The sequence below is a fragment of the Acipenser ruthenus genome, chromosome 1 (genome assembly GCF_902713425.1).
Source record: "Acipenser ruthenus chromosome 1, fAciRut3.2 maternal haplotype, whole genome shotgun sequence".
NCBI classification, from domain to species: domain Eukaryota; kingdom Metazoa; phylum Chordata; class Actinopteri; order Acipenseriformes; family Acipenseridae; genus Acipenser; species Acipenser ruthenus.
This window is the reverse complement of record NC_081189.1, coordinates 114,335,980-114,350,655: the sequence shown is the minus strand read 5'-3', so window position 1 is coordinate 114,350,655 and position 14,676 is coordinate 114,335,980. Positions and strand designations below refer to the sequence as shown.

The 14,676-nt window shown below is 37.8% G+C and overlaps 1 protein-coding gene across 2 annotated transcripts in view; it reads right to left on the bottom strand.

Moving 5' to 3' along the window:
- The window catches only part of LOC117420654 (fibroblast growth factor receptor-like 1), a 106,017-nt gene that overhangs the window by 46,960 nt on the left and 44,381 nt on the right, over positions 1-14,676 (bottom strand). For both annotated transcript variants that reach the window (XM_059034229.1, XM_034034166.3), the window contains exon 3: positions 9,588-9,860. In XM_059034229.1, coding sequence (XP_058890212.1) covers positions 9,588-9,860 — 273 coding nt within the window. The remainder of the gene's footprint in view (positions 1-9,587; positions 9,861-14,676) is intronic.

Sequence of the window (14,676 nt, the reverse complement as noted above, 5' to 3'; positions counted from 1 at the left end):
ACTAAAAATGCTCTCTTATCGAATGCCCGGAAATACTCAGCAACAGAGGTGAAAGCAGTCCTTAAGGAACTCCCCACCACACCCCCCTGAGGTACATTTACCAACAAAAACAAACAACCGTTGAAGCGCGGCTGGAGTCTGGCTGGACTTAACAAACAGAGCAGCTTCTGTGGTGTTAAAAAACATAAATCTGTCATGATTACAGGGCCAAGGGGCTGCCAGTACACACAGAAGAAAGGACCCAGCAAGTAATCAGCGGGCCACAAGATTCAGAACAGAGCAGGCCTTTCACAAAGCCTCGGCTGCTGCTGATAGATGGATGTTAGCATGGAAGTTAATGTCTTTACCAGTGGAGAGGCCTGGAAGGGAAGGCCTCTTTCACAGCTCAGGGATTAATAAGCCCTCTTCCATTAACATCTAGCACCTCCTGCCAAGATAATGGTCTGAAGCACTTTCTACTGGAGAACTGCCGAAGTGAAGGTGCGAAGAAAATAAATAAATGCATATGCAGCAGTACGTAATACTCCTTTACCAAGGGAAAAATCGAAGAAATAAAAAAACACAATCTTTTCTCACAAATCTACTTCTTTGTGTATTTTGACTTCTTTTCAAAGCATTTATTCCAAAAAAGACTGCAGCAAACGTTTTCAAAATTGAAAATGTTAATCATTTATTTATATGAACAGGGCAACATAATTTGACATTTTAGGAACACATCTGGCATTTAGTATGTGAAAACATGCAGTGGACTGTTTTATTACATTTTACACAGTCACTGCAAAAGGTTAAACCTGATACTTTCTTCCTCTGAATACATCAGCAGTGAAGGAAATAACTGTGGGGTTAAACTCTGACACTGGTCTAACCAAAAAAGACCTCAACAAAAAATAAGGTAAGTTACACCGGTTTTCCCCAGTGAAGGACATTACAAAACAGAACACAAAACTGGCATTACATAAACGTGGCTACATCAGCAGACACATTTTATTAAAACGCAATAACTTAGGCAGCCAAAACGCCCGTGATTAAAATCCCAGAACACTTGACACTTGAGCGTTGCTTTTCATTCTATATCAATCAGCACAAAAGTGATCTGGGCACACTTTGATATTCACACGGGACACACTACGAACCACCAAGCAAAGCATCTACAAAGGATTGTGGGCTAAACACATCCATATGTTCTCCATGCCTCGAATTTGCACAGAGTACACAGCCAACCTGCAGATGTTTGCAGCAAGGTTAGGCCTGAAGTAAAAATGTTAATGAAAAAAAAAAAAGCGGGAGAAAAATTTCTCATTTCCTTTAAATTGTGAACAGGTGTCGTCACCTTCCCTAAACTGGCTTCTGTTGAACTGTTTTACCAAAACTGGCCTCCGCGAGACAGGAGATCTTTTGTTTGTTTTGAAACGATAGCCTGAAAACTGAGACTGTAAAAATATTTAGCCAAACAAAATTAGGAGGGAAAAGAAGGAAGGGAGGGAGGGATGTAATAATGTGCCAATATCACTTAACTTTCTCTCTTCTTAAGATTCTTGAGACTGCTCTTGGCATTGTACTGCAATTGAGAGGCACATTTGTGGTCCAGAACAAGCCACTGGCCACACAAAGTACAAGATATATGAGTAAAATGATACCCATTTGCCTTTATTTGTATTATCATACTGTGTTCAAATGCTTGAATTATGGATTATTTGAATAAGATTTTTGTTGCAGTACAGCACAGTGCCAAAAATGTGTCATTACAGGAAAGCTTTTGAAGAACATTCTATAAAGCCTACAAAATTTGAAATTGGAAATGATGGGTTTTTTGTGGAATCTAAAGCTCCATCTGAACTGCATGCATATGCAGTAAGTTCCTAGATCCCCATCATCACTGTAAGTGCCATCTAAGGATCTCCAAAGTAGTTGAGTCAGTTTAACCATTTGCTAAGCTTGCTTTACAGAAAGGAAATGCTAGGTTTAGTAGTAACACCTTACAGATGTGCAGAGTGCGCTTTACAGAATGGAATTCATTTGGGAGTTCTATAGCACCTTTTATCCATCCCAGAGCAATACCAACCCCAGTAATACTGTATCAAAGACAAGGCACATTTACTACAGTAGGCCTGTAAAAAGGCTTTCAATCTATATTTAAACAGTCAGAAACCCTTTGCTTCCTCCATATAACAGTATAAACTGTTTAGACATGTTGTTTTCTTTATAAGCCTGTGACAGGGTGAAAGCCCTGTGTGTAAATAGTGTGTGTTGTGTGTAAATAAAGATTTATTATTTTGTATTTAAGCAAATCCCTGTGTGGAATGTGGCTGATAAATGTTGATTGATAAATTGATCATCAATAAAATCCCAGACACACGATATAAAAGGGACCCAAATCCTTTGTTTGGAAAAGGCGAGTTCAGTGAAGACGAAAATAAGTAATACACCGTGATAGCATTGCTTGAGTGTCATTTGATTAGTTGTGTTTTGTTTCATTCTTTATTTTGGTCCCTGTACCTGTTCATTTGTTCTTTTTGTGGATTTTTTTTTGTAAATAAGCGTGCACCTCCACACTTTAACTGCAGCTCTCTGTCTCTGTCTCCCTCCTGTCATTACCCTTTCACAGAGCCCTATTAAGCTACAGAGCTGCTCTATTTAAAGGGACTATAACTTTACATTTTTTTCCCAGTAGGCCTTTCTATACCATTAAAATTAAAAACCTACAACCACAAGCTGTAGTACTACTAACAGTAGATTGTGACACTATGGTTGTTCGTGCAATTTTAATAATAAAAATGTAATTAAGCCCCGATAGCTTTGTTTCAATTAATTATCTGTACCAAGAAAACACCAAAGCGAATGTACTGTGTCTCCATTTACAGTACTAAGTCTAGTCATTCTATCAGTTCCTCAGTTTAATAACGCATACCTTCAAAAAGGCACCCGTTCATTTCTGTTAACTTCTAGGATACACTACACCCTTGACAGTATCCGATGTCTTGACAGGTCATATTCTCACGGTTTGGCACGTTGCGCTTGCCAGTTTTTGCTAGTGGTGACAAAATCCAAACCTTCCAGTCTCATCATAGTTTATGGGTCACCTTACCAGTGGAAACCATAAGTGGGTCTCATATAGTAACCTCAAACAAGTCATACAAGAAACTCAATACAGACCCCTATATTGGCTTCTTCAAGACAATCTACTAGCACAATATTAGATTGACAGCTGCAGGATTTTTCTACTGAAGTACTTTTTTAAAGGTATAGATAGTGATTTGTATGGGCAGCTTGCAGGTTTCCTGCACTTATTCTTTGTGTACTGACTGACCTACCAAGCTCTTGGATTTTCACTGCCAAAACTCTTGCTTTGTGATGCTGACTCAGTTCAGCTGTGCTTTCTTTCCAGGTGTACAGTATGCTACATGCTGTAACTCAATTCTAAGTTTGGGTGAAAACTGCTTCAGATCTTATCTCTCCAAGCTGTAATAAGCTTGTCTGGATGCTGCAGTTCAATCATAAATCAGTTAGTCACAGGTCTTGCTGTGCCCACTGACACCTGACCAGCCATTCAAGATCCTTTTTACAGCTCCCCTACTGTAAATGGTTTCTCAAGCCCCTCCTGGTGACTTAATCTCCAAGGCTGTAATGTAAAACATGCTGTACTTTATAGCAAATTTCACCCTGGATTTGAAATTGTTGGCTGTGGCCCATGCAGAGATAAACAGCATGGCAGTACCTGGACAGGACTGAGTTACAGAGAGAGATCTGTGCCAAACAAAAAAGATAGAAAAAAAGAAAAGCAGGAACACTTTACAAAGCTAAATCCCTGTTCACAAACTTTTTTTTTTATCATCAATAAGCTGGCATTGGTACGTTGGAAACCTCTCTGCGTACCAGCTGCTCTTGGCAGGATCAGATTGGCAGCGATTCGCTCTAAATCTCAGAGTAGTTATAGTTTTTTGAAGATTTAAGGTCCTGTATTGCCCAGCTGAGGCAAACGCTGAAGGAAAGCAGTGCAGGCAGCTTGCCAAATAATCATGGGGAGGTTGGGGGTGGGTGGGTTGTCACACAAACCTAACTATACAAAAATGTAATTAAATCAATATATTTACTCCAGCACATGGGCTAATTAAAGTCAGTCCTGCCTCCAAGCCTCCCTGTATACTGTTACACAGTTAAACATAATTAAGGCTACTGTCTTTTTGGGCAACTCTGCTCTGTAAAGGCATATTACTGACAAGTCCCAGTGCTGGGTTTGAGAAACGTTCCATGAGGTCAGTGCCAATTTTCTTAAATTAGCTTATAAGCTAAGAGAAACTCAGCATTAAATAGTTTTCAACGAACCTCATCAATTAACAAGACAAGAAAAACATTTTTTTTTTTCTTTCAGTAGAAATAACATTTTCAATAAATGTTTTAAGAACAGCTTCTGAAAATATAATGATAGTTTCATAGAACGTGTGTCTGCCACAGAAAATAAACAACGGTAAACCCAAACTGCTTTTTATACTTCTGCAATTTATATGCTCTGAGTGAAAAAAAAAAGTATTTATTTAAAAGTACAACAGTTTCCACTGACATAATGTCCTGTTGAAGTTAGCAAAAAAAAACATTAAATGAAACTGTCAAGATGTCAGGATCGCTGCCACCTGTTTCAGTGCCAGCTAATTTCCTTTCAACTGCATTTTTTATATCACTTTTCTGCAAGCACGGTACAATGTTTTTACATCTTACACAGTGTGCAATACCTGAAAATATAAACTTGGGTATTTCAAAGCCCACAAACATCCACCTCAATCAAGCTATATATATATATATATATATATATATACATATATATACTGTGTGTGTATATATATATATATATATATATATATATATATATATATATATATATATGTTACACTCATAGTCACCAACAAAAATAACCATTTTGTGATTTGAGCATTTACAAATTATCAAAGAACGAAATTAAAGGTTATTCCTCAAATTGTGAAATGGAAACACAAAAGAAGAGACAGCTTCTTTGGTCTTTGAGTAAAGAGATATAATCAAATTGCAAAATGTAAAATACCAAACAAGGAAAGAACAAAACACAAAAGAAGAGACAGCTTCGGTCTTCGGTTTGCTGGAGGATCTTTGGAACGCCTTTACAGGCGGAATGAATGTCAATTGTCTGATAGTTCATTCCTAATTTGGACGAAGTACCCAAAGAAAGCAAACCTTCTCTTCGTACAGCAGCAGCAGCTGATTCTGGGGCTATGCAATGCTTCATTTTTGTCAAACAAAGAAGTGCTTCTGTGTGCATAAGGTTTAGTGCAATTCTAAATGCCACAGCAGCAAGGCTTGCAAAAATAAATAAAGTGACGTTTATGTTTCTAAATCTCAATTGGAATATTTTTTTTTTAAATGAGCTCTCGTGCTTTCTTTTTACGTATCTAATTTGATTGAACTATTTTACCTAAACAATCAAAACATTGTTTTAAAATGAGGCTCAGTAGACCAGAGGAGTTCTCAGTATGGTTTCTTTTGAAAATGCTAATTTACCAAAGTTGTCATCATCTAAAATAAAAACATTTAAGAAGGTTTTCTTGTTGTCAAAAAGCAGTCTTTATTCCACAGCCACGCCACTGGCTGGTGCTGATCGGATCTGCAAACCTGTTTTCTAAAAAGTGGTAGTTCACCCCTTCCTATGATTTATGAGAATGTTATAAACGTTTAATAAGCATACTTTCTTTCTTTCGCTTAAAAAACAGTGATTAGACAAACGTGGATTGACATTTGATTTTGCAGTTTAAATACTGTGTATACAGTTGTCTTATAATATGAATAATACATTTTTAATTGTGTTAGTTTTTTTCCTCTAAAACTGTATTTTCCAAATAACAAGGCGAGAACATTACAAATGTTATTTCAAACTCACTGACCTCATAAATTGCTTCCCACGACCACCTTGCAAATGAGGCCACGGTCTCAATTAGTTAACTTCCTGCATAAATAATACATACATAAATAATGAATCAAATACATGTATTTTTAAAATATAATGTACTGATTTTATGTTCATTCAATAAAAAAATGTTGTATTAAAGTTTGTATTTCACTTGATGCCCATTTTTAACACCCTGCAATTAATTGCTATTCACAGATTGGGCAGCATCTTTAAAATCTGTTTGGCAACTGTGCATTTGCTCAAAGCACATTTCACAATTTGATTATATCGCTTTACTCAAAGACTGAAGAAGCTGTCTCTTCTTTTGTGATTCGTTCTTTGCTTGTTTGATATTTTCCATTTCGCAATTTGATCCAAATAATGTGCTCAAAGACCGAAAATAACCTTTCATAATTTGTAAATGCTCAAATCGCAAAATAATGTAACGAGAAATTTTGGCGGGAAATCTATTTTGGCTTTATTGGCGGTTTTGATTGGATCGCCAATAATTCTTCCACCAATCAGAGTGTGGCATACAGTGAGTGATTCCAGCCTCTGACAGACTGGTATGCAGCACAGGGGAAGAATGTGTCGGATGTCAAATTGAAAATGAGAATATGAGAATGGCAGTGTGATGAAGCCAATATGCTTGAAAAAATTAAAAGCAGACCGGACATTTACATCAATGGATTTAGAAAATCTGGAATTTATGATGCGATCAGGAACTCCGAGGCAGTGTAAACTGCACTGCTACTGTGGTACATGTACGACTGCTCTTTTTTATGTTAAACTGTTTTGTGTTATTTTTTTTTTACAAGGGGTTAATTAAGTACTGTAACAGCCAAAATAGTTTATTCCAGATGTGTTAGAAAGTCTGTAACAAAAGCAAATTTCCTTTGGATTATTATTGTTGATTCGTTATATATACTACTATTAAGACATCCATTGTGCAGGTATCGCAACGTCCCTAAACAATGTGTTAAAATAAATTAGTTCTGCACCATATAGAAATTGTTGATTTTGATTTTGCCAGTGCTTGCTAGTCTATTAACTAGTTTTAAATTTAAAGCATTTTTGTTTCAGCTTTATTGTTAAAGTTTTCACACGTGGCAATACTGTCCTACAATTACTAAATGATATTGTGAATATTCCACTGTGTTATGTTAGTGAACCAGAGCTACGCTTTAAAACTAAGAGTTAGCAAATGCCTATCGTAAAAGTGTACTGCAGCTACTAATCCTTTCCAAGTACTGGTATCTTAAAATTAAGGACTATATAACGATAATGCTGGAACTCATTTTTAGAAGGCCTTCTTTGTTCTTATCCAAGTTGCTGCAGTGACACTGTAGATGCTATAACTAGTTACTGTAAATGAGATACTGTTTTAGAAGACAGATTTCATTAAGTAAACATGTATTTGAATGTTTTTTAAATTAAAAGTAGAAAAACACCAATTCCCTTTTCCCAACAAATTTCCTGTTATACGGTAGTTATTTTTATTCGTGATTGACCGAATCCTGACTATGAGTGTAACATATATATATACTGTATATATTGTGAGAAAATGCCACAGGCTGAAAAGCCTTCATTTAAATATATATATATATATATATATATATATATATATATATATATATATATATATATCAAGATGAAATTAGGAAACACGCCGGAGCAACGTGGATGAAAGACACAGCAGACAGGCTTTTGTGGGAGAATCTTGGGGAGGCCTTCATCCGGCAGTGGATTGAAAAAGGCTGAAGATGATGATGATGATTATAATATATATGTATACATATTACTGTTTGCTTTCAAACACACTCAATAGAGACAGCTTCCCAACATTTAACATAAGGGAAAGTGTGTTTGAAAGCAAACAGTGGAGGTACTTATAAGCTTTTGATGCCATGGTAACGACTGTACACTCACTTATCTATCTATTATTGTGTTTGTGATTTGTAATTTACTACATAGTTAATGATGTAATGATCTACTATTCCATTTTATTTAAACCTTCAGGCATCATGGTATCGTCTATCCATTTATTTTCTTTTATTCTTCTTCTATACTGTATATTATCTCATTTTATTTTTCTGAAATCACAAATATATATATATATATATATATATATATATATACATACACAGTATATATAAACCAAAAACGTCTCGTCAGCTTGTCTCAACACACTGCGCACTGACAGCCCGTTGATGTTACAACACAGAGCAAAAAACTAAACAAAATAATCCTCCTCTCCACAGGGGAAGTTAAAACAAGAAAAAAACCAGGGCAGCATCGAGACACTTGTGTTATCAGGGATCAGGTGTCGTGCGAGACTGAGGTGTTGTCCCTGGGGCAACACAAGCCCTGCCGGGGATGGCCTCAATTAGTTAACAATTAATTAGGATAATGGCTGTGCCTTCAGGATAGCGCCTGGTTTGTTGGCATGGAACAGACAATAACATAGTCTGTTTATTTAGTCTAAAACACTTAAGTCATGTTATATTCTCCTGCTCATTACAGGATCCAAAAAAGAGTGAACATTTTTTTAAATTTAAAAACACACATTTCAGATTTATTTTTACTAATGTAAAAGGCAGTTGTGTCTTATGTTTGTTAGCGATTTTTTTTTTTTTTAGCTACTCACAGTATTGACTTTTTGACAATAATTTAAACTTAATTCTATTTAAGACTGCCCAGTTGCAATAGTAGGTATTCTCTAAAAAGGGTGATGGGGCATAGCAGTTGGGCAATACACATTTTTTTTGTAGCAAATCCACATCTTGTAAAGCAAGCAGTTCCATATTATGCTGCTTGATGACCCTGGACTTTAATAGCAAGAACATCAGAGTAATGGGAAATGAAGAGGGCTGTGGACAACATTTTGAAAGGGGTTCCTTAAATGTTTATATGCCAGTCAATCTAAGCTTCTTTTTCCTGATTGTCTTGCCACTGTGACGAAAGCCTAGATCAACATACATATGTATCCTGAAGGTCAGGGAATGCAGACTGTTTAAGTACAGGCATCTTTATAAAGGAAAAAAGCTTCTGTCTTTAACAGCCCGGCTGCACTTGGGCCCTTTCCTTTTCAGTAAAACTTGATTGATTTTTCTTAGTAAACTAGAGTTCTTATATGGCATTCAAACCAAGACAGCTCAGACATATATCTTTGTTGGAATGTTCTTGAGAGGGGCATGCTATTACTGAAGCGTGGATCATACTGATTGGTCCAGACTATGTGAGTTAGAGCCAATCAGAATCTAAAGCATGTGGTATTCCCTAGAAACCAACTGTAAATACAAACAAAAAAACAAATTGAATTCACATTTGCAAACAGATGGAATAACTTTGGATTTTTCAAATTTTCAATTGAAGTATTGCCCAACGTAGTTAGTATCAAAGCCCTATTCTGACCTAGCTGGTGCAACTGGCTCTCTGATTCATGTAGCACATGCTTTTCAGTGGGTGCGTTAAGTAAATGCGTGGCCAGAGGAAGAATTTTTCCGATCACTCAGATCACCAATAAAATCTGCTCTGCAGCACTCTGAGCTGCTCAGGGAGAGCAGAACTGAGCATGTAGTTAAGGGTTCTTTCACTGAGCTACTCTGAGCCGCTCAGTTACTTAAGGCACTCACAGAAAAGCTGTGCTTTAGCGATGGAATCCTAACAGACTCACCAATCACGATGAGCGTATAGTTGATGTTGATGCTGCCGAAGCCGTTGGTAGCCTTACAGATGTAGGTCCCGGCATCTTCCACCTCCACCTCCTTGATCTTGAGCCCCTGCCGCAGCACACGGAACCTCGTCCAGCCGCTGTGGATGGTGCGCCCGTCTTTGGTCCACATGGTGAGTGGCGGGGGGTCTCCTTCAACTGGGCACAGCAACTTCATGGTTCGGCCAATTCTTACCGTCTGGCGATGGATTACCTTGTCTGCAATTCTCGGCGGACCTAAATACAACAAAACAAAGGAGGGTTCATTAACATCTGACATGGATCATCCATTTATACAATAAAAAAATAAAATTGTGTTAAACATTTCACTCTAGACCCATTAAACTAACACTGTCAACCAGTACTGTGTACTAAATTTGGCTTATAGGAAACTGCTAGAGGTAAGCAGGCTTGGAATAAGAAATACCAGATCCACCTCTGCTGTAGATACATTTAGTTCATCAACTCCCCCCAGGGAGGACCAAGCGCTGTGTGACAAATATCCACTTAGAAGCTTCACGTCTTTCAGTCTTTTCCTGTTACTTGTGACAGGACTGGGTGTTAGTAGAGGCTGAACATAGGTACCTGGCTTAAACAGCTGCAGCATGGACAAGCAGGGAAAGTGTAAGACTGCAAGCAGAGTACAGTAAAACAATGAGCAACAACATCCAACTAGTGCTGAGAGCAATTTACAACTGCTTCTAATTTAGAAGGAGGGGAAACTCCAGGGGCTTTTTTGTTCTTGTTTGCACCACTAAATAATAACAAATTAATACATTTGAAAAAAAAAAAGATGCATCTTTCTTGTGGGTGAATCTGATGACTTGCCACCTCAAAGATGTTGGTTATTTGTCAGCATACCCACATATAGGAATAAGCATGTCAGGCTTGTCTGACAGGGTTTTCTGTATAAGGCGGGGGGTGGAGTAGATGAATAGTTAAAAAAATGTAGACCTCCAGGCAGGGTTATTATCTTTCTATAGTTCCAGTGATGCAAGCCATCTGTGCTAGCATTTACATGTCTCTGATCCTACTGAACACTTGTAATGAGCCGTCATTAGGCCACATCAACTCCTCCCTGATTATAAGCCTGAAACAAGGGGCCCAAGATAAATGGTGCCTATGGAAGTCATACAAATAACCAGCAATAATAAAGTTAGCTCCTCTTTTACACCCAGGAACTCAAGAACAGATGTCAGTGAGCTACCAGCCTCTGGAGGACAAAGTTAGTGAAAGTGTGTGTGTCCACCATTGTTGCCGTTTGTTTTTTTCCTGAATTATATTCAATAATGTTGGCTTGCCTGACGTGCAACTGTTACTTGGTGCTGTGCATGAGGTTAATCTAAGAAAAACAAATTGAAATGTCAAAATCTTTGTTGGCGGAGGAAAAGTGTCTATTCTGCCTCAAACCGCATTGGCAGATCTCCGTGGCACGCATTTAAACTTTTACCCCCTTTTCAAAACAATGTCAACAACTAGGCCTCACGTAGCTGGCAGTCACCCTTAGCTGAAAGCTTTGCAGAGCTGCCTGGAGTTCAACTTGAAGTTGTTTAAGAGCAGGAAACCTGGCAGCTTCCAAATTATTTAAAAGAGCACTAACAGATATTTATGAACATGGATGCTCAGTTACTTGCACCATAAAGGAATCACTGCACTGTACACAAAGCAAGGTCACAGCCTGCTGGCAGTAAGAAAACAGCCGCATGAGGGGGTGCTGCTTTAATTCATTAAGCTATTGTTTGATTGGGCAGAAATTTGGAAACCAGATTGCAATAATTGGATAGCCCACTCAAGCAACATTTTCCCTTTTTATCTATGTGGAAGACATCAAAGTGAAATTACTGTCTATGAAAGTGAAAATAAATGTTTTCTTGTTTTAATTGGCAAATTAAAGATTATCTCAGCTCCAATGAGCATCTCAGTGTAAGTATTTTCTAGGTCTGGGCCGGATGAGATCCTCCTAATAGTACTCAAAGAAATGAAAGAAGTTATTTACAAACCACTAACCAAGATCATGTAACAGTCTCTTGACACAGGGGTTGTACCGACAGACTGGAGAATTGCAAACGTAATACCGATCCACAAAAAGGGGGACAAAACCGAACCAGGTAACTACAGACCAATAAGCCTGACTTCTATTATATGTAAACTTATGGAAACTATAATAAGATCCAAAATGGAAAATTACCTATATGGTAACAGCATCCTGGGAGACAGTCAGCATGATTTTAGGAAAGGGAGATCGTGTCTAACTAACCTGCTTGATTTTTTTGAGGATGCAACATCGACAATGGATAATTGCAAAGCATATGACATGGTTTATTTTGATTTCCAGAAAGCTTTTGACAAAGTTCTGCATAAAAGATTAATCCTCAAACTGAACGCAGTAGGGATTCAAGGAAATGCATGCACATGGATTAGGGAGTGGTTAACATGTAGAAAACAGAAAGTACTGATTGGAGGAGAAACCTCAAAATGGAGCGAGGTAACCAGTGGTGTACCACAGGGATCAGTATTATAATTATAATCTACATTAATGATTTAGATTCTGGTATAGTAAGCAAACTTGTTAAATTTGCAGAAGGCACAAAAATAGGAGTAGCAAACACTGTTGCAGCAGCAAAGGTCATTCAAAATGATCTAGACAGCTTTCAGAACTAGGCAGACACATGGCAAATTACATTTAAAAGAGAAAAGTGTAAGGTACTGCACACAGGCAATAAAAATATCATATGGGAGATACTAAAATTGAAGAAGGAATCTATGAAAAAGACCTAGGAGTTTATGTTGACTCAGAAATGTCTTCATCTAGACAATGTGGGGAAGCTATAAAAAAGGCCAACAAGATGCTCAGATATATTGTGAAAAGTGTGAATTTAAATCAAGGGAAGTAATGTTAAAACTTTACAATGCATTAGTAAGACCTCACCTAGAATATTGTGTTCAGTTCTGGTCACCTCGTTACAAAAAGGATATTGCTGCTCTAGAAAGAGTGCAAAGAAGAGCAACCAGAATTATCCCGGGTTTAAAAGGCATGTCGTATGCAGACAGGCTAAAATAATTGAATCTATTCAGTCTTGAACAAAGAAGACAATGCGGCGATCTGATTCAAACATTCAAAATCCTAAAAGGTATTGACAATGTCGACCCAGGGGACTTTTTCGACCTGAAAAAAGAAACAAGGACCAGGGTCACAAATAGAGATTAGATAAAGGGGCATTCAGAACAGAAAAAAGGAGGCACTTTTTTACACAGAGAATTGTGAAGGTCTGGAACCAGCTCCCCAGTAATGTTGTTGAAGCTGACACCCTGGGATCATTCAAGAAGCTGCTTGACGAGATTCTGGGATCAACCAGAATGAGCAAGATGGTCCGAATGGCCTCCTCTCATTTGTAAACTTTCTTATGTTCTTATTTTCTTATGTAGGTGTTATTGTAGTTGATTTCCAAGGTACCTTGGGATTGCTTGCCGCTAAAGACGCTTCCTCTTTTACACACAGAAACTCAAGCGTGGATACCAGCGAGCTACCAGCCAGTAGAAGACAAAGGCCAGCCCTGCAGGTATCCTCTGGAGCGCGCTACGCACCTGGCCAGTAGGGCCCGATGTATCGCGATGAGGAGAAACAATCCCTGGTGGTTTTGCCTCTCTAAACCACAGAGCGCCAGAGCTAATATGACACTCTCTCCGGATTCCCCAGCAACTTCACACAGTTAGGACACGAACCTGTGCTCCTCTGACAACTTTAACAGGAAGAGGAGAAGCAGGGTTATAACAATGTACTGCACTGTACAGAGATGGAGGAGAGTCTTGGAGTAAACAAGGTTGTGTTCGGGAGGAAAATCCAAGCGAGGCCACATTCTTAAATTCTTTTCATTTTACATCTGCCTGGTTTTTAAACCGCTAAAACTGCTGAATGGTGAGTTGTGATGCTTCATTTGCTGTTTTATATGTTCAGTAAATTCCCTGGCTTAACCCTTCATTAGTTTTGCACATATATACATATGGCAAGCACACTGCTCTCTGACCCATGTCCTAGGAGACCAATTTCTGAGACACAATTCAAAGAGACATTTATTAACACATTAAATATATTTACAAAGAGAAAATTCCAAGAAAGGTCAAATGTCTTTGACAGTTTTTGAATGAGAGTATTTTATTTATCCATGTACGAGTCCATCATAAATTGTATGTATATGTAAACAAAAAAAAAAAACATTAAAAAAGAGGCCAATTAGTTTCCTAAAACGATGCCAAAAGACAAAAGTTGCACAGTAGCAAACAGCCAATTTTTTTTTTTGCAATTAGGCAAAAAATTTCAAACAAACTGGGCAGAGGGATATTGATCTACTGTGAGTAGGACTTAAAACCAAGGCAAACTTCCTTCTGAAGGAAAAGGGGATGCAATTTTAATACATTTGAATTTATTTTTTAAAAAGCACCATAAAAAAACCCAATAAATTCCACAATGACAAGTGAAAATAGTTCTTAAGCTAATTTAATGTACAAAAAAATGAATCCAGAAATACACTTTAAACCTATTTTTCCAGCCTTTTTACTTGCTGTTATAGGTAATTGGACACCACCATACAGATTTGATTACCTGTAACACAGGTAGTGAAAGGGATGAGGAAACCAGGTACTTTCATTAACTCTAAAGCACTGTCAAATTGAAAATAGAGACTGGAAAACAAAATGATCAAAAGCACAACATGAAGAGGCCTGTAATAATGCCATATTACACTAACAACAGCTCTCTCTGGCTCTCATTTAATGATCCAAGGACCCAAATATGCCCCCGCTTTACAGATTAACCTGGATTCTCTTTAGCAGCATGCTCATCAAATTTTAACCCAGCATTTTCAGAGGCAGACAGTATAATAAGTCATTCGCTTTTCCTTTGATTTCAGACAGACATCTCAATGCGAGCGCACAAGCAGGAAATTGTAAGTGTCGTTGTTTATGTCTGCGGGGAGACTGTAACCGCCGCACTTGACTCTGTGCCACTTTCTTCACGGCTGGGCCTGGTTAAAGTTCTATCGCATCCCCTTTGTTT